Source organism: Hippoglossus hippoglossus, chromosome 9, assembly GCF_009819705.1.
Source record: "Hippoglossus hippoglossus isolate fHipHip1 chromosome 9, fHipHip1.pri, whole genome shotgun sequence".
Taxonomy (NCBI): Eukaryota; Metazoa; Chordata; class Actinopteri; order Pleuronectiformes; family Pleuronectidae; genus Hippoglossus; species Hippoglossus hippoglossus.
In genome coordinates, this window is record NC_047159.1 from 13,936,563 (window position 1) to 13,963,019 (window position 26,457).

General features: G+C 40.3%; 1 protein-coding gene across 1 annotated transcript; it reads right to left on the reverse strand.

Moving 5' to 3' along the window:
• Positions 1-1,978: 1,978 nt before the first annotated feature.
• On the reverse strand, positions 1,979-7,387 carry LOC117767701 (aquaporin-9-like). The gene is given in 7 exon segments (XM_034595525.1): positions 1,979-2,247; positions 4,519-4,733; positions 5,543-5,661; positions 5,828-5,965; positions 6,672-6,747; positions 6,750-6,800; positions 7,310-7,387. Coding segments are annotated over 7 exon segments (843 nt in total). The 3' UTR covers positions 1,979-2,081.
• Positions 7,388-26,457: the final 19,070 nt, after the last annotated feature.

Below are 26,457 nucleotides of genomic sequence, written 5' to 3' on the forward strand. Positions count from 1 at the left end.
CCAAACAATAAATATTCAAATATGAAAACGAGTCAATTTTGTTCCAGTCACATTGTTCAATGCCATTCAGTGATGTGCTTTTTACGTCAGTTCCATCACATAACAGTTCACATCACATCACTAGGTGTTAATGATGAAATTAATTAATCTGTAAGTTATATACAGAAATGTATTTGATATATATTCTACATTGAGTAACATATCCATAAACACAACTGATTCATTTTTTAAATGAAAAATTTTTGAGTGTTAGTTTATGAAATGTAATGAATGACTTTTTACCTTCCACCTCGTGTTATTTGTTGCACAAAACAATCTGTAAATAAATATGTCTTATTTTTCTTTTATTTTCTGAGCTGTGTCTGAAATCACTGAGCTCTTCATTTTCTAGTTATGTCTGAATGTTTAATGAGAATATAGCATTACACTACAAACTCAATATCCCACTATGCATCATGAAAGTAGTGTTAAACTTTATATACAGTCTATGGTAAAACTACCCATTCAACTAAACTGTGTAAAATATTGATCACTAACTGATGAAGTGGGAAATGATGAGAGATTACTTTCTGTGGTACCACTGCTTATTTTGTTTTCAATGCCTAGGATGTGGACTATATGTGAGTAATATATTAAAGTCTGACTAAGGTTATCTTATCTGCTCTGCCACACAACTTCATGGACAATGTTTTCAAAACCTATACATGACTTTTCAAGGACCCAAAATAACATTCCCACCGGGCTATACAAAACAATCTTTATTATACAGGTCTGTTTGTATATAAGGTAGTATACTTTACTTCCAATACTATTATATATTTATTAGATGGAATACATTTCATTTCAAATACCTCAAATGAGCACAGTAAGTACATTGCCATTCATTCAATACCATTTCCTCCTCCCATGCCTAAAGGCGCGATGGTTTTTCCGCAGCATATGACTGGTCACCATTAATTTCATTACACACAACCATCCCATTTCCACGGCTTTTAGCCCTAGGCCCATCTCTCCTCTGCCTTAAAATGGTACACTACATTCAAGCATTTATGAATAAACAACATTCTCTCTGACATCAAAAACAAAACTCACCAGCATCACCACACACACAGCTCCTAAAATCATCGGCCCTCCACACCCAAAATCACAAACCTGAACAGAGCCACCGACATAATAACAAACTGACATCAGCATTCTGTATAGGTCTATATGCACCATATCGTCTTACAGTGGTGCTCACAGCATGTTATCCATGTTACAGGCTGGATTATGTATCAAACAGCCTGGTGACCTCAGGATGTCTTTGCAACTTGCACATTCTTCTGCTCACAGGATTTGAAGCATAACTAATCACAAGAAACACAGTAAGAACACAGACAACTCCCATTTTACAATCCCTAAACCATCTAAGTGCTGATGTAAACAATTAGTGTTTGCATAGCCCGACTTAGCAGACACTTATGTTGAGTTATGGCTCTTCGATATCAAGCATGTCTCATTAATCTGTAATCCAGCATAACATAGGAATTGTGTGTCACGGCAATATGGAAATAATTGAAAACACAAGCGACACCAGTGTAATCTTTACATTGTGTGTAAAACTACAATGCTGGCAGCAAGATAAAGCAATCAATCACACTATCTTTACACACATCCAAAGGATGAAGTGAAACAGAACACAAGGAGTCACTCCACAAAGCACTGGCTAAATCAACTGTTCCTACAGTTAACTCTTTGTGAGGTAGACAGAAATATATATATTTTTAAAACTGTACAGACGCTTGGCAAATACCTCTTACAACAGGATGATCCCAGTAAAAAGAAACATAAAGATTACTGTATGTGTATATAAAATACAAAGGAAAAGTATTATATCATGAATTAAAGGAAAAACCTGATGTCTAATTTTATATATATATATATTTTATAAGCATGGTTTAATATTTTGAAACTCATAAAAGACCAGATCTTCTACAAAAATACTTTATTCATACATTAATAGAATGATAGTCCTTCACATACAACATGCTTTCTAAAAAACTGCTTCATTTAGAAGAACATTTTTGTCGTCTCCTCCAGGTTTAAATCATGGTGATCATTTCAAACAGTGTCCTGGAAGTAGTTCTCTGCTCTCGTATAACTGGCTCAGTGTGGTTCCACTCAATGAAGAGAGCGTAAATACCATCTCCAAGTGCTGCACCCACCATGGGCCCTGTCAACTGGATCCAAAACTCGTAATCTCCAGCTCTGCAGTAGGGACACGTACACATGAATAATAATGACAAAGCACAAATTAACTGTGTAGTTATTATCACAGCTTCCTGCATGAATTAAACCCTTAAATTCTGACTTGATTGGGTCTGCCACCACTGAACAGGTCAACACTATTTAGTTCCTCTATGGCTCTGAGCTTTGTCAAGTTTAAGGAAATTACTGAAGCAACGTCTGACATCAGACACATTTTTAACAGAAAGCTTGGATTGCAAACTGGGTGCATGGAGTAAGAAAGTTTACCAGTGAGGGAGAAACTAATGTTAATTACCGTCATATGGGAGGATAGCAGAGAGGTGAAAGATTCCCGTGTTAACACCTTGTTAGCATTCATATGAGACAATTTACTCATTCATCTAAGGCAGGGGTATTCAACTAAAATTTAAAGAGGTCCAGATAGAGAAAAATTCTTGAAGCAAAGGTCCGGAAGATCATAATGTCTAACTATTTAGTGTGATATATATTTAAGTAGCCTAGTAGTTGTATCAACATCTGCATGTACTAAATACCTGACTGTCAAATCAAATGAATTCAGTACGATTCAAAAACTTTGACAATATTTATTGTCACGTAACAAAGAACTGAACATATATGTATGATTGCAGATATATATAATGTTCTCTCATTAACTAAATAAAAGTAGGGCTGCATTTCAAAATAAGAGAAAATAAATAAAATGTGAAAATTGTGCATGTTCAAATAAAGGGCTTAACTTCAGAAAAATTAAATAAAAGGGAGCAAAAGCTTGAATTTCCCTTTTTCTGTTTCACATCTTGACTCAAAAATCTCAACCAATTTTACAGATAATAAATCTCAACACATCTCAACAATTGAACAGTTTTAGAATCACTTTCTTCCCCTCTTATATCCCACTCCCCCACTTTGTTCGTCTGTTTCTCTCCCTTTCTCCGTCTCACTCCTCTGTTTCTCTCCCTTTCTCCGTCTCACTCCTGTTTCTCTCCCTTTCTCCGTCTCACTCCTGTTTCTCAACTTTCTCCGTCTCACTCCTGTTTCTCTCCCTTTCTCCGTCTCACTCCTCTGTTTCTCTCCCTTTCTCCGTCTCACTCCTGTTTCTCTCCCTTTCTCCGTCTCACTCCTCTGTTTCTCTCCCTTTCTCCGTCTCACTCCTGTTTCTCTCCCTTTCTCCGTCTCACTCCTCTGTTTCTCTCCCTTTCTCCGTCTCACTCCTGTTTCTCTCCCTTTCTCCGTCTCACTCCTCTGTTTCTCTCCCTTTCTCCGTCTCACTCCTGTTTCTCTCCCTTTCTCCGTCTCACTTCTCTGTTTCTCTCCCTTTCTCCGTCTCACTCCTGTTTCTCTCCCTTTCTCCGTCTCACCCCTGTTTCTCTCCCTTTCTCCGTCTCACTCCTGTTTCTCTCCCTTTCTCCGTCTCACTCCTCTGTATCTCTCCCTTTGTTTTCTCTACCTGTATCTCTATCTTTCTTTTTCTTTCTACCATCTTTTCATGTGTAACTTGCCTCTAACTCTCTCATCTGTCTGCACTGTAGAGTCGCAATGTTTACCGCCTGGAATGCACAGACTTGATTGGCTGAGTAGTATCACGTGGGATGGCTTAACTCGCATGCAATTGGTCTGTGCGTTTCCTCATCCGCTAAACCACTACCGTAAAGACTACAAAAGCTGCGCCAGTTACAAATAGAAGCGCCCCGTCAGGTTTTAAATCATAACCATCTGTTTTGGCTGTAGGTCCGGGTCCGTACGGGACGGCTTCTGGGTCCGGACCCAGACCGCGGTCCGCCTGTTAGTGACCTCTGATGCCCCTTAGATTCTAAGGGTTAGAAATGACTTTGCATGGACAATATAACACTATATCCTATTTTTGCTTTAAGATAGGTGAGATGAATGATATCACTCTCAGGTTTGCATAGAGGCGCATTGAGCAAAAAGAGATATTCACCTATCTGCATCCCTTAAGAGCATTAACTATCCCCAAAAATGTCAAGCTACTCGTTTATTGAAAGGATATAAACGACTTTGCCTGATACAAGGATTTTCAAACACTTGTACTCAGTAGGTGACTTGTATGTGGATGAGGGGGGGGGATGCATCCCCTTTAAACCAAAACGACCAAAAAGGAAAAAAAAGATTTCTTCCCATTTTTTCTCTCTGGTAATAATCCCAACATAGCTCAGAAAGTCCTAAACTCTCTATTTTATGTTAGAAAACTTTAAACACAGTCTGTCACAGATTATACCAGGAACGTATTTGTTTCTACATCATTAAAATTACCTGAACACATACAGGCCCCAGCCAGCCACAGCCGCGAAGAGCTGTGGGCTGAGGTCTTGAGCTGGGTTGAGGGTATAGCTGTTCAGACCCATGGACACTGCGATGGCTATGATGATCAGCTGATGGCCAGAGGTTGCAGGCCTTTTGGATTGGCTGTTGTTGTTCTCGCCAATGAAGGCCAGGATGCCCACGATCAGAGCGGCTGTGCCAATTACCTTAAAAAAGCATAAGGAAATTAACAACAATTACGTTCCATTGATGTTATTGAGAGGATGTTTTTTCAGTAACCCCATCGGCCCTGTTGTTTTGTTTAAGCTTAATCATGAGGCTTCCCCTTTATCCTACTTTTCAGTCTGTATAAATCAGCGTTACTATAGCTCCATAAAGGGTCACTGCTGGGTGAGATGATCATTACTCTGAAGGTTAACTATTAATGTTTCTGGTGTTGCTATTTGATTTACATCACTAATGCTGTTACATGCAGAAATCATGGCCTTTAAAAATCGAATCAGTTGGGAAGCAATTTTAACAAACAACATGAACTGAAAGTACACAAATGTATATGATCGACAACAAGTGAAAGAGAAGAAAACATATTAGACGTTAACTACCCTAGTAGCCTTCACAAATACAATAACCACCATGTCAATCTCACCTCAAATCCATAACAGATGATATTTATTCTCAGCACTGGAGCATTTTGTCCATTTATGATTGCATTCATTCATGACTGCACAAAATGCACGCTCACAGATTATATCAGTATATATAGGCTCACATGCATCTCTGTGCTCTATTGGCTTCCTATACTTAGACCATGTTGGAAAAATACATCAATAATTCCATAAAAAGAGGTAAAAACCCTCCAAAGCTAATAGCTGAAATAAGATTTTAAAAAATGTGCTTTGCTTTCATGTCATCAGGCCGTTTGTGTAAAGTGCATTAAGTTCTGTAATCCATGTGGATATAGTAGCTATATATTATCAGCAGACATTTTTTTAATTATAAATCTTAAAGCCCCTACCTGATTCAAAAACCCATTTAGGACTGAAGTATATTCGGAAGGACAAGATGCAAAGATGTGGGCTGTGGCATTGGCACCAGTAACAGCAAATACTCCATTGGTATATGCCACCAACACATCTGAGGAAAAGAAAATACGATCATCATTATAAATAATAAATCACACATAAAAAACTGTATTGAAATATCAGGAAGCAGGATTTCTAGATTAGTTGGGTCATGACCGTTTTTTTCTGCTTCCTGAGATAGTGTCTCATAGTGATGACATTTACACGTTGGCACCTACCATAGTACAACCCATAGAAGACAGAGGCTCCAGCGAAAGCACCCAGGAACTGTGCCGCCACATACAAAGGAACTTCATCAGTGGCAGCCTCCTCAGGATCACCATGGGCCAGAGTGACTGCAGGGTTCAAGTGGGCTCCTACAACAAAGCAGATGAAGGAAAGCAACAAAAGCTTTATATTCCATCTCTTCTGTCATGCAGTGGACCCCAACAAGACATCCAGATGTGTTCAACTGGAGTTCGTCCTTAAATGATAAATGACAAAATAGCTGCTGATTCTTAATTAATTGATCAATTGACTAAAAAGGTCCAACATCTGTCTCCAAGCTCGTTGAGATGCCTAAGCCAAGTATATTCAAAGTCTTTGCGGTGGCAGTGTGTCGGGTCATTTATTTAACTCTCTGGGGTTAAGATTTTGACCTCACTGTGCTAACACCACTGGGGGTATCAGCCATGCACCCATTGTTGATCTCTCCATCCTGTTCACCAACACTGACCAAGACAACCAGCCAGACCTGACATAATCTGCCTGAATCTTTATAAGGCAACTGTAGACTGCAGGTCATTAGACTGACCATGATGTGCCACACAGAGAGCTGCGAAAACTACTGAACTCACCAAAAAAAGTGTGGTGTGACAGAAAAGGCTATTTTGCTTAAGGAAACTACGTCTGACAATTTTCAACATTTTCTGCCCCATTGATCATCAACATTAATGCTTATATGATAATGGAAATAATTGATAGTCACAAAACGGACTTGCAGGATCAAATATTTGTCTCTGAACTAAGAAGCAATTGTGTTGTAGTGACTGTGTATATATGAAGTGTGGGTGCGAGTGTTACCTGACACTTCACCTGCCACGTAAACGGACAACATGAGTCCCAGATTAATTCCCGTGTTGAAGGTTAAGAGGTTCCCCCAAAGCCCCCCCCAGTGACCACCGCCTGGGCTACTGAACCACATACAAAGAGCTGGGACAAAAAGGGGGAAAAAAACACAAAGGATGGAAGAATGGTTATTGTAAGTATACCAACATTAACACTAGCCCTCTTGTCCAGCCTCTGACCTGCCAAAGATGATTAGTCTAACTTGGAAACATTCAGGAAATACACAATAACTGAGAAACAGAAGCAACTCTTACAAAAAAAGAAGAGAAGAACAGATTCTGCTCTGAAGTGTAAAGTGAAATTGACCATTTGATAATTTCTCTACTGACGTCAACTGAATGGAAATTGCTTAATGCATCTATAATAATCCAGTTCGTTTTTTTGTTTAACAGGTCACCATGGATGAGATATGATGAATAAAGATGAGTCACATCTTGTTGTGATTTCTAGCAACTCTTTGACATGTGAGAGACTTATTTCTGCTAATGGAGACATATGAGAGACAGCAGTCAGAGACCCTGGGGACACAGTTTTACACCTTATTAGAGAGCGGCAGTTTAAACTGGATGACAGGTGTAGAGGGAGGTACTCACTATCAGGATAAACACCCCCAGAAACTCTGCCATGAACTCCTTTGTCAGCTCGCGAAACATCGCCTTCCACGTGTTCATCGTTGTTGTTGTTGTTGTCTGGATCTCCATGATGTTCTTCCTCCGACTAGAACAAACAGCTAAACCACTAAACTCTCAAACGTCTTGTCAAAAGGTTATTGCCTGCCAGAAAATGTCAACGTTTTATTGCCCTGTTTATATGCGTCTACAGCTGGTTTACGTGAATCAATCTGTTACAACGTGAGTGTGCGGTGATAACGAAGGTATGTATTTGTAAAGCTAATGATCACAATTGAGGTTTGGTTTGGATTATTGGCGGGTGAATTAATATTTGATAGCTAACAGGGTCAGAATGAGGAGCAAGTAGGTGAGTCTGCTCTTCAAGTTGAGGCTGGCTGGAATGCCTTTGTACCTTAGGCCGAAGCAGTTGATGGTGAATTACTGGGAAAATCTCCAAGGGCATTCTGAAGATAGAGATCCAACAACAAAGGTACTTCTTTCATGTTGTGAGAGCGAAGGGGCCAAAAGGGAGTGTTTTGTGTGGAGCAGTATAGAAGTAGCCAGTGACATGTCATCAAGTCAGAAAAGTCAGTCAGACCATTGTTAGTAACACCTCCCTGGCTGTTCCCCTCAGTGTCTACTGGTTTTTCTATTTTCTGTAAAAAGTGAAAGGATGTAAAGATTGTTATGTTTCGATTGTATGTTAGAGAACGAGAAAAGCTTAAGAGTGAAATTGCGGTGCAGCAACACAGTAGATGGGGGTAATGCACCTTGATGTAGTTTGCCATCCGCCAATAGGCATTTTGTAAGTTTTAGTAACAAACTAGGAGGTACAATCACTTTTTGGCAGGTGGGAAAGGGTATTTTAAAAGAAATAGATTTCAAACATCCATAACCTGAGGGGCCATTAACTTGGGCCCAGAGCAGGTAAAAATAATGCTGTCATAAAGATGATGGCAAAAAGATTTTCTTTATTTTATATGTATCCCCTCCATAGGTCTTGTTAGTCACAGTCTGTTTTTGCAATTATTCCGTAAACATGGATAATAGACAGAGCAAATACTTTAAACATCATAGATGTTGGGACCTGGTTTTTGTGTGTATCACATGTTCAGTCAAAAGCCTGAAGCCGCATGTTCCTCCAGGACTCAGTCTCCCAGGGGCCATCAAAAACCAGAGCAAGGAACTCAGTCTCCCAGGGGGCATCAACGTCACACAGAGGTGTGAAAATCCCCCCAGGGACACAGGTTTCAACTCCCATTGGTCACTCTGGACCCCATGACCTGTGAGGTCACCGGGCCAATATAAGGCCTGTTCTCCCCCTCTTCTGTCTCTTCTGCCCTCTTTTCTACAATCCTTCCGAGGGGAGAAGGCTCTCCAGCCTCTTTCCATCCAACTCTTCGAGAGGAGCACAAAGGTTCAGCTTCCAGCTCATCTCACCAAGGAAACCTCCTCGTAACCCAAGCTCTACCAACGTCCTAGCAGCGATGCGATGTCCTGCAGGAAAACTTCAACCAGCAACTGAGCTACACAGCTCAACAGAATCACCAAGGCAAGAGCCACAGACCAGCAAGACGACTTGCAAGACGACACAACTACGAACTGCACAGCAACTTCCTTTTTCCCCTTTCCACGGATGGGTAACACAACTGGGCTTAATAATTATACTAGGCTAAGCAAGACTGTTTATTCAATTCTGTATGATGTTTATAAGTTTGATTTGTGTTGTGATATTGTGGTTACAAGTTGTTGAGAAAGTTAATGTTACTTATGCTCTTCAGTCCTTCCTTGCATGCATCTAGCAACTTTCTCTAATTTGGCACACACACAGACACACGCATAACTCTTCACCTAATTATCTCTACAGGTCGTAAACATTCCAATAGGGGGGGAAGGGTGTAATCATTTTGGCCAGCCGCCATTTTGAAAGCACGCTAACTCATACAGACACACACACATGCATACTCACATACCTATCTTTGTTTAGTAAGTACACCGTTAGTAATTTGTGTTTTTATTCTTTATTATATTCATAATAAATGTTTTTCTTTCACAAATGTTTTTTCATTAATTTTGTATAAGTGAATTTTGCCAACCTCTACACTGTCAAGAACTCCATATCCTTCAACTTAGCTAACTATCAATATGGTAATTTTGGTTATAGTTATTAATTTAATTGTTAATCAGAGTTCCAAATTTGTAGTTAGAACCTTTATGAGACTTAATCAATAAATTGGTTATCTTTTCCCTTCCTTTGAAGGGTGGTGCCCCGAGGTAACTTTAATCAATTAAAGAGATTATTTAATATTAATAATAAAATGTTAATATTTTATTTTGATAAACAAATATATTGAATGCCAAAAGGCACACCATTTTATGGTATCACGTTTAATGCATTATGGCACAACATAGACAATCACCATACAGTCATGTCTGACTATGCAATTAACATCTATGACCTCAATTGTGATCATTCAGTTCCGATAAACGTTAAATGTGTCACAAATACATACCTTCGTTATCACTGAAATAAACGTATGTGTATTCGACTATGGTCAGAATCACCATGTTACCTTCCGAAGGAGGCAGGCCAGTGACGAAATCCACAGCGATGTGTGACCAAGGCCGGTGAGGAATGGGCAGGGGACGGAGCAGACCGGCAGGTGCCCGATGAGAAGCCTTACTGCGGGCGCAGACAGAACAGGCAGACACAAACTGCTTGGTATCTGCAGACATGGAGGGCCACCAGAAGCGTTGCTGCAGGAGAGCCAGAGTCCGGTGGAACCCAGGATGGCAGGAAATCCTGGAAGCGTGTCCCCACTGGAGAACTGGAGACCTGGCAGACAAAGGGACAAACAGCCGGTCGGGTGGACACCCTTGAGGGACTGGATGATCCTTCTGGGCCCCCTGGACCACTCCCTCAATCTCCCACCCAGCTGCTCCCACCACACAGGAGGATGGCAGGATGGTACTCCCCGACCAATCCTCCACAGGAGGGGTAAACTGACGTGACAAGGCATCTGGCTTGTCGTTCCTTGAGCCTGGTCGGTAGGTGAGTGTAAAGTTGAAACGACCCAGGAACAAAGCCCACCGAGCCTGGCACGAGTTAAGCCTGCGAGCAGAGCGAAGGTAAGATAGGTTCTTATGATCAGACCAGACTATAAATGGGTGAGTGGAGCCCTCCAGCCAGTGCCTCCATTCCTGAAGGGCCAGAACGACCGCTAGCAGCTCCTGGTTCCCCACATCATAATTCTTCTCCGCTGGGGAGAGCTGGCGGGAGAAGAAAGCACATGGATGCTGCTTCTGGTCGGAGGTGGTTCGCTGGGAGAGGACCGCCCCAACACCGGCGTCAGAGGCATCAACCTCCACCATGAACTGAGCTGAAGTGTCAGAGTGAATCAAAACAGGAGCAGAAGAAAACAAATACTTCAACTTAGAGAAGGCAGCCTCGGCTGCCGGCGACCACCCGAAAGGGATTTTCACTGATGTTAGCTTGGTAAGTGGTGTGGCAACTCTGCTATAGTCACGGATAAACCTACGGTAAAAATTGGCAAACCCCAGAAACCTCTGAAGTTGCTTTCTTGATGTAGGAGTGGGCCATTCGGCCACTGCCTTAACCTTGGCACGGTTGGTCTTAATTTGCCCTTTCTCCACTATAAAACCCCAAAAACTGACAGATGATACATGAAAATCGCACTTCTCAGCCTTAGCATATAGTCTATTTTCTCTTTTCAACACAAGTCTTACATGTTGTACATGTTCCTGGAGATTGCGGGAGAAAATCAAAATATCATCGAGATAAACAAAAACAAACCTATTACACATGTCCCGCAGAACATCGTTGATGAGAGCCTGAAAAACTGCAGGTGCATTTGTGAGACCGAATGGCATGACCAAGTATTCAAAGTGTCCTAGGGGAGTGTTAAAACCAGTCTTCCACTCATCCCCCTCGTTGATTCTCACAAGATGGTAGGCGTTGCGGAGGTCCAACTTGGAAAAGATGGTCACTTGATAAAGGGGCCCGAAGGCTGAGTCAATGAGTGGGAGGGGATACTTATTTTTCACCGTGATATCATTCAACCCTCTATAGTCAATACAGGGGTGAAGCGACTTTCTTTTCCACAAAAAGGAATCCTGCCCCCATTGGTGAGGAAGAGGGACGAATGAGACCGGTAGCCAGAGAGTCAGTGATATATGCCTCCATGGCATCCCTTTCGGGCTTGGACAAATTATCAAGTTTACTGGAAGGATAGGGGGCGCCAGGGAGCAAGTCAACACCACAATCGTAGGGTCTGTGAGGTGGAAGAGACAAGGCACGGTCCTTATTAAATACCTCCTGGAGGTTATGATACTCAGTGGGGACAGAGGTGAGATCAACCGGCTTGGGTGGAAACGGTGTGGTTGCTATCGTGGGGGGAATGGCGGCATGCAAACAGTGAGAGTGACAGAAAAGGCTCCAATTGGTAATGGAGGAGGTAGACCAGTCTATGTGTGGATTGTGGAGTTTAAGCCAAGGGAGACCTAGCACTAGCGGAGAAATAGGAGATGGGATAATGTAAAGTGATATTGTTTCGTGATGGTTACCAGAAAGTAGTAGTGACACTGGGACAGTACGGTGAGTGACACGGGCAAGGAGCCTCCCATCGAGAGCAAACACATCCTTGGGTTCAGGAAGGGGCTCAGAGGGTAGATTTGACTGAGTAATGTAGTCAGAGTCAATGAAATTATCATCCGCACCGGAGTCAACAAGGACTAAAAGAGGTAGAGAGACCTGAGACCACGAGACAGTACCTTTGAGTTGCAGGCGGGGAGGAGACGAAACAACTGAAGAATGGCTCTGCCTGATCTCTCCCTGCGTCTTTCACTGAGGCCATTATCTAATCGAACGGCCAAATAAATGAACTCGTCTAGGGAGGTGGTTTCGTCCCGAGCAGCTAGCTCATCCTTTAGCTCTTCCCTAAGACCACGGAGAAAACCCCCTTGTAGCGCTCTCTCACCCCACCCGCCCTCGACTGCGAGAATGCGGAAGTCAATAGAATATGTAGCCACCGAGTTATAGCCTTGACGTAAAGAGAGAAGCCAGCTACTGGCTTCCTTACCTTGCAGGGGATGGTCAAATACTTTGAGGAATTCAGCTGTGAAGGATTGAAAAGAGTAGCAAATGGGTGAATTACTGTGGGATACGGCAACAGCCCAAGCCACGGCTTTCTCCGACAGGAGACTCATAACAAAGGCAATCCGCGACTTGTCTGAAGAATAAGTTAACGGCTGCTGGTCGAACACGAGAATACACTGGTGAAGGAACTGTCTACATGACCCTAACACTCCTGAATACCTGGCGGGCATGGGGATGAAGGGTTCCCGGGGTTGTGTAGGATGAGTTAAGTTAACAGTTGATCTGTTAAGGTTTGTTTTTAGTTGGACCCCAAAGCAGAGACTGAAAACCAGATCGGAACTAAGGCAGAGTTTATTGAACAAGTAGGCAGAGAAAGCAGGCTGTGGAGGCAGGGTGCTGGAACACAGAACACCAGGAACGGGAAGGACACGGCACGGGAAAACAAAACGCAGACGAGCAGCAAGGCACACGGGAGGTCTGCGTTACATGGAGGGAAAAATACAGATTAGTAATTAACAAATGTAATGGGGTCAATCCTTAATAAAAAGCTTTAGCTAAAACAGGATAGTTTTAGCAGTGTTACTTTCCCAGTTATGCTTACATGTCATTGTAGATATAAAATCACAGCTCTAATTAACCTGACAGGACGGCGATGCCTATAGGATGAGGGGAGTCGGCGAAGTTTATTTAGGGACACCGTAGTCGCTCTCTCCACTGCCGGTCCTGTGAGGAAGTGTAGCGTGGGCGCAGCAGGTGTGGACGCCAATTGTTTGTTGCGGTAAGTTTCATGAAAGGGGACATAGCATGCCCATTTTACCACAAGTTGATATGGTTCCTTGGGGTCTTAATGAAATGTCTGTAACATACTTTGGTCAAAATACCACAACGATCATTTAAAACAGCACCCTTTTTACCCTGTATAAAACAGCCCTCCACAGAGTGACCTGTTTTGAGTGCCTGTTCCTTTAAATGCTAATGAGCCAGCTCCCCCCTCTCCCCCCATGATTTTAAGACCATGTAGGGAGACTTCCAGTTCCTTGTTATGACACAAAACCCAGGAAGCTCAATCGAGTCGCTCAAGCATGACGTTTCTGACTTAGAGGAACTATAACAAAACGCGCGAGTGTTTTTTCCCCAGAGTTTTTGGGTTGGTAGACATGCCAGATACCCACATTAACCTGTAGAAGCACTAACAAAGTGGAATTTGCATGCTATGTCCCCTTTAACTGAAAGTCACTTTAAAGTAAATGAAGATCACGCCGAAAACGTTCCGTAAACATTAAGCGCATTTCTGTCCATAGAGCCCAGCGTACAGCTGTGTGTGTGTGTGTGTGTGTGTGTGCGCGCGTGTGTGTGTGAGAGACGGTATCAGCGTCGCCATACATGTGTAGTAGTAGTATTTTGTTGTTGCGCTATATGTACTAAAGTAGACACTTTTATTTTGAAGGGGGGATCGTCACTTTTGTGTTAAGGTTATTTTTGTTTCTTTCTTGTTGAGTTTTCAGCATTATGTTTTGTCATAGTTCTATATAAGTATGTTGAACACCATGTTAAGTGTGCAAGACTCCTTGGGGGAGGAGTCGGGAAGTACTGGCGGAAGTGGAGTGGGAGTTTTACTTTGACAATGACAATGACATTACCCGCGATTCCATGGGTGGGGCTTCCTCTTTGCCTTGGATTTCCTTGGGAAGTTACGCACTTTCATCGCTCTTCTGACTTTTATTAGTTTTAAGTTGTAAATAACATCAGAAGTTAGTGTACATGTTATAGAATGTTGTTTTAATGATTTCCTGTTAGTTTGTTGTGTTGCCAAATATTGTATTTGTGTAAACCTGCATGTGATGAAGAGGTGTGTCTGCTGCGTAGCGGGGTTGTCCGTGTAGATACTGTTAGCATGTGTAGCGAACATTGTGTCGTTAGCCGAAAGTAAAGTAATGCTATGTATATTGTACAGGCGATGAGCACGCAGCAACTTCATGCAGACACTGTTTTGTTTCCACAACTGCAGGTATGTGAGTTTATGTATGTGTTGTTGTATTATTTTCTTGATGTCCAACACGTAAGTTAGATTGTTTAATTTATGTAAAGTGTATTTTATTTACTTTATTTAATTTGGTTATGTTAATTATATTATTTAGTTTTAGTGATAACTAATGTGTATATATATTCATTGGCGGGGCTTCCTCTTAGCCCTGGATTCCCTTGGGAAGGCGATGAGCACGCAGCAACTTCATGCAGACACTGTTTTGTTTCCACAACTGCAGATATATGCTGGCGGTCAGTGTGGAGTACAAGGTCTGAAAATCCCAGTCATCTGTGTAGCTGTTGCTGGACGGACAATAAAAACAATTGTAAAGACATTGTATTTGAAGTGTCTTAAAAAGCATTCACAACGCAGAAGTAAAGACACTACACATGCACGCTGTAATAAACTCCAGTCAGCGTGTACACACAAACTAATGGGAACGATACTTGTAAGTAATGCGCCGGAACATTTATCCAAAGTCTATACTATTGTGTTGTGACATTAAGTGTAATTGTCCTTTCCTGTTTTAGTACTTGTCGTCAAGACAATAAGGACGGCGTGGGTCTCTGCTTTATTTTAATGAATTGAAGGTATGGCATAATGTGTTTGTTTGTAAATGTTTTTGAAACATTTTGATAAACTTGTTTAATAATTGTGTGACCTAATATGACATGTTTGTTTCATAGGGCTGCCTTCAGGCAGAATATTTACGGTCACTGTTTTTTCCCACATTTAGATTATTTGGCCTTGTTTGATTTAGTTTCTTTCTGATTAATTGGTTTGATTTCTGGTTTCTTTGTTCATTTTATTTTGTTCTTTGTTCTATGGGTACTGTGCAATCCTGGTTTAATGGCTTGAATATTGGTGAGTTATTGGCTCCGTAAACTAGAGGCCCTCTTCTGTTATTTCAGTGTATAATATCGCTTGCAGTGATAATCCACTGGTGCAATCCCACCAGTGTTGGGATTCTTAAAGTGTGCTGTGCTTGTTTTATGCATGATATTTTAGCTTTGTTAAATTGGGTCTGGAGCCTTTAACTTCTCTCTTTTTAATCTGTTATTTATATCAAGTACAGGCCAGTACTCCATACTTTGCACATTATCCTGTGCTGTTTGATCAGTATTTTTAAATCATTTGTACGAATTGAATAAATTGTCTATTTCTGGAATCATCAGCCTCGCGTCCCGTTTATTCTGTATGTATGTGGTGAACCTGATTAGCATTCAACTGTCACCCTAAACTTTTGACCACTACACAAACAAAAGGACTAGAGAACCGAGGGAATACATGCGGATGCGCTACCGAACAAGACGGAATTATCTGGCAGCGTAGTGGAGTCAAGACCAGGCTTTTATTGAGGTGATGAGATGAATGAGAGCAGGTGTGCCTTGTCAGCTGCAGCGGGGAAGCCAGCCACACACACGACCTGCAGGGGAAGAACAGAAAGGGGAGGGGGAGAGAGAGAACACCAAAAACAACCAAACACAGAATCCTCCCAGCATGTTTGCAGAATGAAATATACTAATGTAGAGGGGGACACTAGGACCCAGGCACAATTTGGCAAATCAAGGTGTGTGTGTGTGTGGCTGGCTGGCTGGGCGGAGGATGTGAGTGTGTGGGAGATGACGCATTTTAGCCGATTGAGCACAGGTCTGTGTCAGCATTCATTCCTGCTCTGGTGATCACGCCTGTGCACATGTCCTTAGTAAGCCAAACAAACTTTTGTTTTAATCAGAAAAGTGTGATTGTTGGGGGTAATGTAGGGGTGCAAATGCACCCTGAGGTATTGGAATTTTAATGTAAATATTGAATGTGTTGAGGTTTTACTATTTATATTGTTTGTTTTGTAAAGGGACATAACGGTCTGTGTGTGTGTGTGTGTGTCGCTTGGTGCGCTCAGACAGGGGGAAAGCACAGTCTACAGTCGGGGTATACCGAACCAGGGAATCCTGCTTCATTTATGGATTATACCAAAGGTTGGATTATGTTCACTGGAGGACCAAATTGAGGACCTCGGATTCTAAACGGACATGTGGTAAGGCTTCCGATTGCGTTCGAATCGCGGCGTGTCGCTACGCTTCCTTCCTGTTAATATTATTTTTGCCTTAGTTGGGACAATCTTTCAGCGAACTATTTCATTTGTAAATATTGTTAGCCCTGGGACTATTTTTTTTCTGACCTGCTTATTTGTATTGTATTACATATATTGCCGCCCGGCTTTTGTGGGAAAGTGCCGACCGGGTCGGATGTGATTTAATTAGTTTGGCCCTTAATATACGTTGTTTATCCATCAAACTTAGTTTTTTGGTTAGTTAGTATTTTATTTATTTATTACTGAGAGACAAAAGCAGATATTCTCTGCATACTTTGTTGATTTACAAACATTCTGTGTTTCCAGTGGTACAGTTATTGACGCGACAGGTGTCAGATTCGCCCGTGAACTTTAATTTAAGCGTGTGTACTTTACCTCAGATCATTTTAAATAAGGTGAATTGTTACAAGTGGTGCGCCTAAATTTTGTGCTGATGCCCCAAAAACGTGTAAGTTGTCTATTTATGGGGGGAAATGTGAATAATTGCGTTGCAGGTCGATATAAGGTGTGTCCCTAAATGTTCTGCTTGTGCTCCTAACATTTTTAAGTAAGCGACTACAGTTCTCCAAAAACCTTGACAGAGTAAAGGCTATAATCAGAGTTTGACCTTTTCTGCCTTAGGTGCAGCACACGAGTATAAAGTGAATGAATGTCAAATCAGTGTGGAGAGCACTGTCCACTGTCCTAGACTTACTGTTATAGTCAGATTTTTTTATTCGAAAACCTTATTTTGTAAAATACACCCCACTTGTATTAACAGTCTATAATACTTAAGCACTTTCTAAATAAAAACAGAGTTCATGTGTCTGTATTACCTGATGAAAAAGCAGCCACGTGCAGTAATATAGGAAATTGTGGGTGTGATACATTAAAATGCGTGTAGAATCGTTATCGAATCGTGAGGCTAGTGAAGGTGCACTAGTGAGCACAGTCATCGCAGTCACATCACACAGGCAGCACTTCCCAGCTCCTGATCCAGTTGTGGTGGTTTGTCTTGTCTTGTGTGGCGCTGAGTGATGATGAACAAAGGACTAAGATAGCAGTGCCTCCAGTTTACATCTAATTAGCCAAAAGACGAGAACACATGAATGTGAATACAGTCAAATTTGTTTCTAATGATTAAAATGCGCCATTTGGCACTGCAGGTGAATAGGATAAATATCTTCCCCAGTTAATGACATCAAGACAGTATTTCCCCCTGAAATGTTATGTTTAAACATGCAGACAAGCTTGTTTGGTGAATTAAGGAGGAATCTACTGATACAAACAGACAGAGGGTAAAACAAACACCATCTACATGTGTATTTATTAAGGTTTTCTTTCCATTAGAAGACATGGAAGCAAAAGAGAGCAAAATCTCATAATTGACCAGTAATGACAAAACAATGTTTTTGCCTGTAGTGTCCTGCCTTAAACAATAACTGCATAATTTTGATTGTAGGCTCCTCATCTATAATAGCTCGTCATTCTATTAGTTTGTTGTATGTTGATAGATCTTTAGCAATACATGAAACAGAAGACCCTCCCTCAAATCTGAAAGGAGGGAATTAGGTACACTGAAACTAATTCCTTGTCACCAATTATTGTGTGCGTGTGTTATTCTAAGTATATACTAGGAACTATAGTAGCATAGAAAATATGCACATTGTGGCATTGATTCTTTGTTGTTGCTGCTCTCGTGATAAACCTAGTGAATACTAAAGAAGACCATTGTCTCTGTGTGAACTGTTGAGTATTTAACAATTGTGAGTCTAGGGAATTAAAATAAATTGTTAAGTTTGAGATCTGCTACTATATTCTTCATGTCAATGTGACAAAAAGAGTAATTTGGAGTTGGGTTTTAAGGGTTTATACTATCTCTACTGTAATGTAGGTTAATGTTATTAGGTTGTGTAAATGGTTGGCAGTCAGGCAAACTGGAAAAGATGGTGGGAAAATCACAACATAGTGTCCAGTATTGCTCTGTGAGAACAAGGTACTTTTATTAAGAGACTGTATCATCAGCTGTTCCTAGATAGCATAGGTACTAGAGGTGTGGAAGTTTCTTGATTCTTAGACTCTGCATCGATGCAGTGACGGAACATAATCGATTCATGTTTTCCGCTATCATTGTTTTAGTATCTAGAAGATGAAGATTACAGATGACACCATCAGTAACTGGAAGGCAAAAATTATAGATTACACAATTAGTGACTAAAAGATGAAAATAATAGATTACACCATCAGTAACTAGAAGATGAAGATTGCTGATAACACCGTCAGCAACTAGAAAACAGAGATTACAGATTATACCATCAGTAATTGGAAGATAAAGATTACGTCATCAGTAACTAGAAGTTGAAGATTACACTGTGAAATTGTAGGTACGGGCATTTCAGCCCTCGTGGCCAGGAGACTATGGCTTTGTTTTTCAAGGACCGTGCTGTGTGCACGTTATGTTTTGAAAATGTTGTGTGCCGAACGTCCGGTGTTAAGCGCCACTTTGAAACAAGGCACGAAAGAAGTTTCAAAGATCAGGCAGACAAGGAGAATCAATCAATCAAACATGCAGTGTCCAGGTATGAGAAGCAAACTCTCTCAAAGTCTTTGCCACTGCCAAAAACCATGCGACTGAAGCAAGCTTTCGCAAATCTGAATATGAGTGTGGTTGGTGGGGTTAATGACAAACTTATTATTGCAATCATAATGAGATAAACATGTTTCTTTAAAGTGTTGCTCTATATATAGCCAATATGGATGGAATAAAATGACATGTCTGTTGGAAATATGAATGTGGTTCAATAATAAAACTTAATAGAAAAAAATGTTGATATGGCACACTAATTAACAGGAAAATTTCACATTGGCACTTGTCAAAAAGGTTGCCAACCCCTGGTTTAGGAGCAGCATGAGTTCACCAAAGCCGGACACAGCATTCAAAATACTTGATGAAGGGGTCCACCCACTCAGATAATATGCATATAATGCATTGATTTTTATCTCCAACAGGAAGTATACGGGCAGCCACATATGTCAGTGAGCAGCAGGATTGGGTTAAGTGATTCTGAAACCCTTTACTACACTGACCTCCAACATGAACAGTAGGTTTCTGACAAATCAACACATTAAACTGTTTGATGACCACAACCAGAGAGCCTGCAATTTAGTTTGTATTTTTGTGTTGACAGATCTGACCTTCATTGTTCTGACCATCTGTCTGCTGTCTCAATTTGCTCCTGAACTTGTGCAGTGCTTCTCAGTTGCAGCAGGTCAGAGTACATCCTCTTATTTGCTACTCTTGTGATTAAAAAAAAAAAAAAAGAAGCAAGCGCAAACAAACAAAAACATGAAATGCTGTATGTGTTGCAGGTGGGAACAGATCTGAGCAGCTGTTTTTCTGTGAGGCTCCAGGCTGTGCTGCTAACGTGACTGTGGCGTACTGTAACGACGAGCTGCTCTTCAGTGGTGATCACATCGCACAATGTGCAGGCCCCCCACCACCCGATTCTGTCTGCCAGCACAATGGTCAGGCATTCGTTTCCACCACTTCAGGAGCTCAATGTGAATTTGAAGGCAATGGTTATATCGAGACCAAAAAATGCACAGGTATTTACTTTTACTCCCTAGAGTCCTTTATATTTACATACTGTAATCATATTGATAGTCATTCACACCACAACACAAAATATTTCACAGAAGTGTTCATGAGTATCCCAGATCTAAAGTAATTTAATGCATGAACCTCACATTTTGTTTCAGTGACCTGCTAGTTTAAAATAACAAATAATAGAACTGTGTACCCTGATGAAGATGGAGACACATTGTCATGTTAATCACTTGTCTTGGGGTTTTTCTGGTGTGGTGATATATTGTGCTTCTGAATACACACCAGGACTCATCAGGGTAAGGGTTCTGCTTGAAAATAATTTCCTCTTGGAGGGAAATTCCTCATTTTAGCTGTAAAACTCTGATTTTAAATCAGTTTAAAGTGATGAAATACACCCTTGATGCCACATTAGACCCTTGATTTATATTATTACTGTTTATTATGTTCTGTAAGAAGTCCAATGATGGCACTGATGATGATTTGAATTTTACACCCTGCACATTTTTGGATTAAAAACTAAATAGATAGCCCTATTGATTAATGATAAATATCTTTGCTGGTGTCCATTAGTAACTGATACTACACTGTCCGATAACACTTTGTAACACACCTATTGTTTTCTCAACTAGACCTCCACAGCTCATGTGTTTTTCCCACTGGTAAGTTTTGCCTTCAGATACACGTTACATCAAGCTGTTCACTGTTTTGTTGAACACTGAGTGAAGTTTTCCCTCTTTCCTGCAGATACCACACCTTGGACACCCGTAGACGGAGTCAGCATAGTCGGTGGAGTTATTGGTAAGTTCTGAATAGCAGTAAACCTGACACTCTGTCTCCACACACAACGTTCATTTATCTTCTGAACAAGCCACTGTCAACAGCAACCATTGGAACATTTTTCACTCTGCCACCAAGAGTGTCTTTGCATTAAGTTAATAATTTTGCTTCTTTTCCCACTCTGTGTCAGTGTCAATTTTATTTATATAGCACATTTAAAACAACTTGGTTGACCAAAGTGCTTCACAAAGTAAAAGGTACAACAAGAAAGTTTTCCCTCTTTCCTGCAGATACCACACCTTGGACACCCGTAGACAGAGGCAGCATAGTCGGTGGAGTTATTGGTAAGTTCTGAACAGCAGTAAACCTGACACTCTGTCTCCACACACAACGTTCATTTATCTTCTGAACAAGCCACTGTCAACAGCAACCATTGGAACATTTTTCACTCTGCCACCAAGAGTGTCTTTGCATTAAGTTAATAATTTTGCTTCTTTTCCCACTCTGTGTCAGTGTCAATTTTATTTATATAGCACATTTAAAACAACTTGGTTGACCAAAGTGCTTCACAAAGTAAAAGGTACAACAAGAAAGTTTTCCCTCTTTCCTGCAGATACCACACCTTGGACACCCGTAGACAGAGGCAGCATAGTCGGTGGAGTTATTGGTAAGTTCTGAATAGCAGTAAACCTGACACTCTGTCTCCACACACAACGTTCATTTATCTTCTGAACAAGCCACTGTCAACAGCAACCATTGGAACATTTTTCACTCTGCCACCAAGAGTGTCTTTGCATTAAGTTAATAATTTTGCTTCTTTTCCCACTCTGTGTCAGTGTCAATTTTATTTATATAGCACATTTAAAACAACTTGGTTGACCAAAGTGCTTCACAAAGTAAAAGGTACAACAAGAAAGTTTTCCCTCTTTCCTGCAGATACCACACCTTGGACACCCGTAGACAGAGGCAGCATAGTCGGTGGAGTTATTGGTAAGTTCTGAACAGCAGTAAACCTGACACTCTGTCTCCACACACAACGTTCATTTATCTTCTGAACAAGCCACTGTCAACAGCAGCCATTGGAAAATCTTTCCCTCTGCCACCAACAGTGTCTTTGTATTAAGTTAATAATCTTGCTTCTTTTCCCACTCGCTCTCTGTGTCAGTGTCAATTTTATTCATATAGCACATTTAAAACAACATAGTTGACCAAAGTGCTTGACAAAGTAAAAGGTACAACAAGAAAACAGCAACACACACTGAATAAAGTGTGTATCATACCAATGATAAAAAATAAAGTCTGCTGGGATAAACAAAAGGTTCTCAACTCGAAGAGAAGGCCAAAGACAAGAGTAGTGTTTTTAACAAAGATCTGAAGCGTGCGAGAGAGGGGGCAGATCTAATATGGAGTGGTAATCTGCTCCAAAGGTTGGTACTGCACTCTGGTTATGAGCCTTGTTTTAGGAAATCCATGAGCACTTAGTGGCCGACCTAAGCTCTCTAATTGGAGTGTGAACACGAAGAAGTTCAGCTCGGTAAGGTGGAGACAGTCAATTAAGAGATTTAAAAGTTAAGAAAAAATGTTTTAAATCGATCCTGGCCTAAGCCCACATACAAAGAATTACAGTTCAAGCAGAGAAGTTATGAAGGCATGGATCACCCTCTCTAGTTCTTTAGGTGGGAGATGGGCCCTTAGCTATAAGTCTCAACTGAAAGAAGCTAGACCTAACAACGGAGGAAATCTGCTTGTCAAATTTAAATATACCTATGTCTGCTTTCTTTCATTATCTCTGAGCTCGAATGTTCCTCCTTCAAATGCTGACAATCAGGTGACATCAACATTTGATCTATTGTGCTTCATACAGTCATGTTAAATATGCATCACTTCATTTCACAGGTGTTGTGATACTAGCCCTGTTTCTAGCTGCAGCTATCATCTATGTCAAAAGGAACAAAGGTAACTAAAACATACATCATTGTCAAGGTTTCTTTATTCACATGTCAAGCTAATGTGATATCATGTAACCACCATGTCCTCAACTATAAATAAAATTGCCTTGCCTCATATTTCATTTGAACCCGTAGCAGTGACTTTGGTGAGAATATATCCTTAAAAAGGGTGCAAACCCAGTGAGTAATCAATCGATCAACCAAATTTTATTTATATAGCCCATATACAAAAATTATAATTTGCCTCATAAGGCTTAACAAGGTGCGACATCATGTGCCCTTAACCCTTGACTAGAGTGAGGAAAAAGAACCCAAAAAAGAATTGGTCCTGAAAGTGCAATAGATGTCACTTGTAGCAGAGCACATCAACAAAAAGGAAAAGTGTTTACCATAAATGGAGAGGTGCGTAGTGGCTGTTTTACCATAATCCAAGTTAGGCCACTTGCGTTGTCTTGTTCTGACTCGTGTTTCAATTAATTACTTTTCTTCTTGTGAAAACCCAATGTATCAACACTTAATTTAGACGATGCAGGTGAACTTTAATGATGATTTATTGAATATTAGCCAGTGGCAGAGAACACGATCCAACTTTCACCACAGCTCAGTCCGTTACCAACTTGATGTTCTTCTATGGCGTATGCAACTGTTACATCCTTTTATCGTAAACTCTTATCACACGGTTAAAAACTCCGACAGTTTTTTTTTTTATGCTTATGCTCATGTGCATTGAACTGAATTAAGGCACAATCACCACGTCATAAACTGTCACAATATTATTCTAAAACACTGTATAATAGAATAAACATTTTAAATGCAGTTATTATTTTAACTTCACTCTGATAATAAACACTTGTAATAGAGCATGAATAACTTTTTAAAGCTAAATTTACCAAGTAAGGATGTGTTCTTAAGTGGCTTTTAGAAGGTGTTTCAATGTTAGAAGAAAATGTCTGACAGATGTGGGGGAACATGGAAGGCAGAGCAGCCAAGACAATTGCAATGATATAGGTATTGTCAGTAAATAACAATAGATATTATTTTTAAAAAATCATACAGCCCATAGTTTTTACAAATTTCATTGTAAGTATACTCATTCTGACCTTAGATTTTTTTTTTTTACAACTTTTTAGACGGGGCTCCTTGACTGAAAGACACCAGCTCTCATTCTCAACATGACCACGGTGTCTGCAGCCTCCTCTCTCTTTGATGACAACATCAAACCGAGGAAGAAGAAAAAAATATTTTTAGAGCACAAATTCAGATTTCAAAGTGTTTCACTGCGCAGCAATAAAAACAAATCCACAAATCATCAGAATTAAAAGACATTGAGTGGTGTAAAAGGTTGGATATATATACAATGGCTATAGGCCTTGAAAAGCCTTTAAACTAATTGACAAAATCTTACTTTAAAACATGCATTGGCTGACGTCTTACTGCATCCCGTATCGTACAGTCCTCAGTTACAGGGCATACTCACCGTCCCCGACTGAGAACCTGTGGTTACGGAGCATTCAGTGAGGCAGCCCCCACCCTCTTAAACGTTCTCTATGTAGAGTGCTGCAATGCCCCATCCCCAGGACCGGCGCGTGCACTTCTGCCGCTCTAGGGGGACATTTTTTTCCAACTTGCCAGCAACAACACACAAATGCCAATATGCCATACACGTAAAGTACTAGTGCAGTAGATCACTAGTGCAATCTAGTACAATGCTAGTGTGCTCAAAATGCCAACAGTATTAAAGTATGCATGACACAATATGCTGGCATTTTGTGGATCCATATCATGAGTCATGATAAAACAATTTTCCAAATAATCCAATTTCAGCTCCTCAAACTAAATAATACCAGTGCAAATCTCCCCTATACACCACTTAGTTTTGTTTTTTATTGGGATGATTTAGATGATGAATTTACGTTCATGTAATTCGTTATTAATCGATGGTGTCGGAAAACCATGAATGAGTCCTGACTGTGTGTCACGTCTTGTACTCAACGCACACAAAATGTTGACGACTTGTTTTTCATGATGTTTAAATGCATCTCCATAAACTTCGGAGCAAAGTAAACTTCATGTACTGATCAGGTCCTGATTACTTGTGATGAGTGTTAATTAGTTAAGCATCTTATGTTCATAGTTTTAAGAAACAACTCAAGACCTATTTCTATGATCTTGCTTTTAATTAATTGCATCTTCTTTTTTGAACCATTGTTTTTCTTTTTTTATACCTTTTGCTAGTTTTATTGTTTGTTTTTTCCTAAGTCTTTGTTTTACTGCTAATGTGTTCTTATTGATCTTATTTCATGTCTTTGATTTTATTGTAAAGCACTTTGAGCTGTATGAAAGGTGCTGTATGAATAAAATGTATTGTTATTCATATTAAGACTGTAAAAGATTATTAAAATACAATGAGAGCGATAACATGGGTATTACAATCATGTTAATTTAAGACACTAAAGATCTAGATATTAAATTTCCAGTTGCTGACTATTTTTAACATTGTTTTTTAAATCTGTACATTTGGTTAGATGTGAGAAATCTGTCGGAACTTGACACAATTCTCACACTTTAATGCTCAGGGCATGGTGGACAAGACAAAGGTTGGTGCACACCAATGGGAAGCTGATCTTTCTCTTTATACGTTTGGCTTGTTCCTCTGGTTGAGGTTGTTTCCTAAGCCAAATGTCAGGTTCTTCTTCTGACATCAAGATAGGCAACAATGCCTTAGTTTAGGCAATCAGGCCGAGACTCATTCAGTCAACAAGGGTTACATTGTACAGGATTTAACATGATTACATTATGCATGGTCATGGTTAAATTGTATAAGATTCAACATGATCAAACATAGGGGACAAGAACACGAATTGCTCAAATTGATCAGAGGTTACATTTCCCAAACATATCTTTATATTTGGTGTTGGTAAACCTATTGGGAAATCTCCTCACCTGCTAGTGATATACTGTAACTGCTGTCACATGTCTGTTTGAAAAAAGGCACTGTGCTTTGGTAAGTTGGTCAGGTGATGGACTACAGTTGTAAAAGGCAATAAGTTGTCATCATTTATTTATTTATTTAAAACCTTGGGAGACACATTGAGGTGGAACCATAATTTACAATGGTGCTGAGTTACAGCAATACAAAAATACAGGGACTACAATAAATTTAAATTCAAACAGCAATACGATAATACATGGTTATACCAATTATAATAAGATCAATACAAGTTTAATACAAGTACAATGTTAGAGTAAAAGTGTATGAATAATACAAAAATTATAAATAACATTTAAATAAATCCAGTTGCTAAATTAAAAGCAGTGTTCTGTGTGTGTGTGTGTAACAGCCCCTGGCTAAACTGATGCGTCACGGCTCTTTATTCAAACAGTTCACCATGGCACCGTAGAAACACCATAAAACTAGAAGGATAACACAAGTACAACATAATCATTTAATAAAAGACAAATACAACTATTGAAATGCCTAAACATCAGTTAAACAAAGAAATTACCACGTGAGAGAAGTTTGACGGGTTAATATGAAGTAACGCTGAAGCGCATTCAAATGAACCCGACTCACCCGCTGTGTG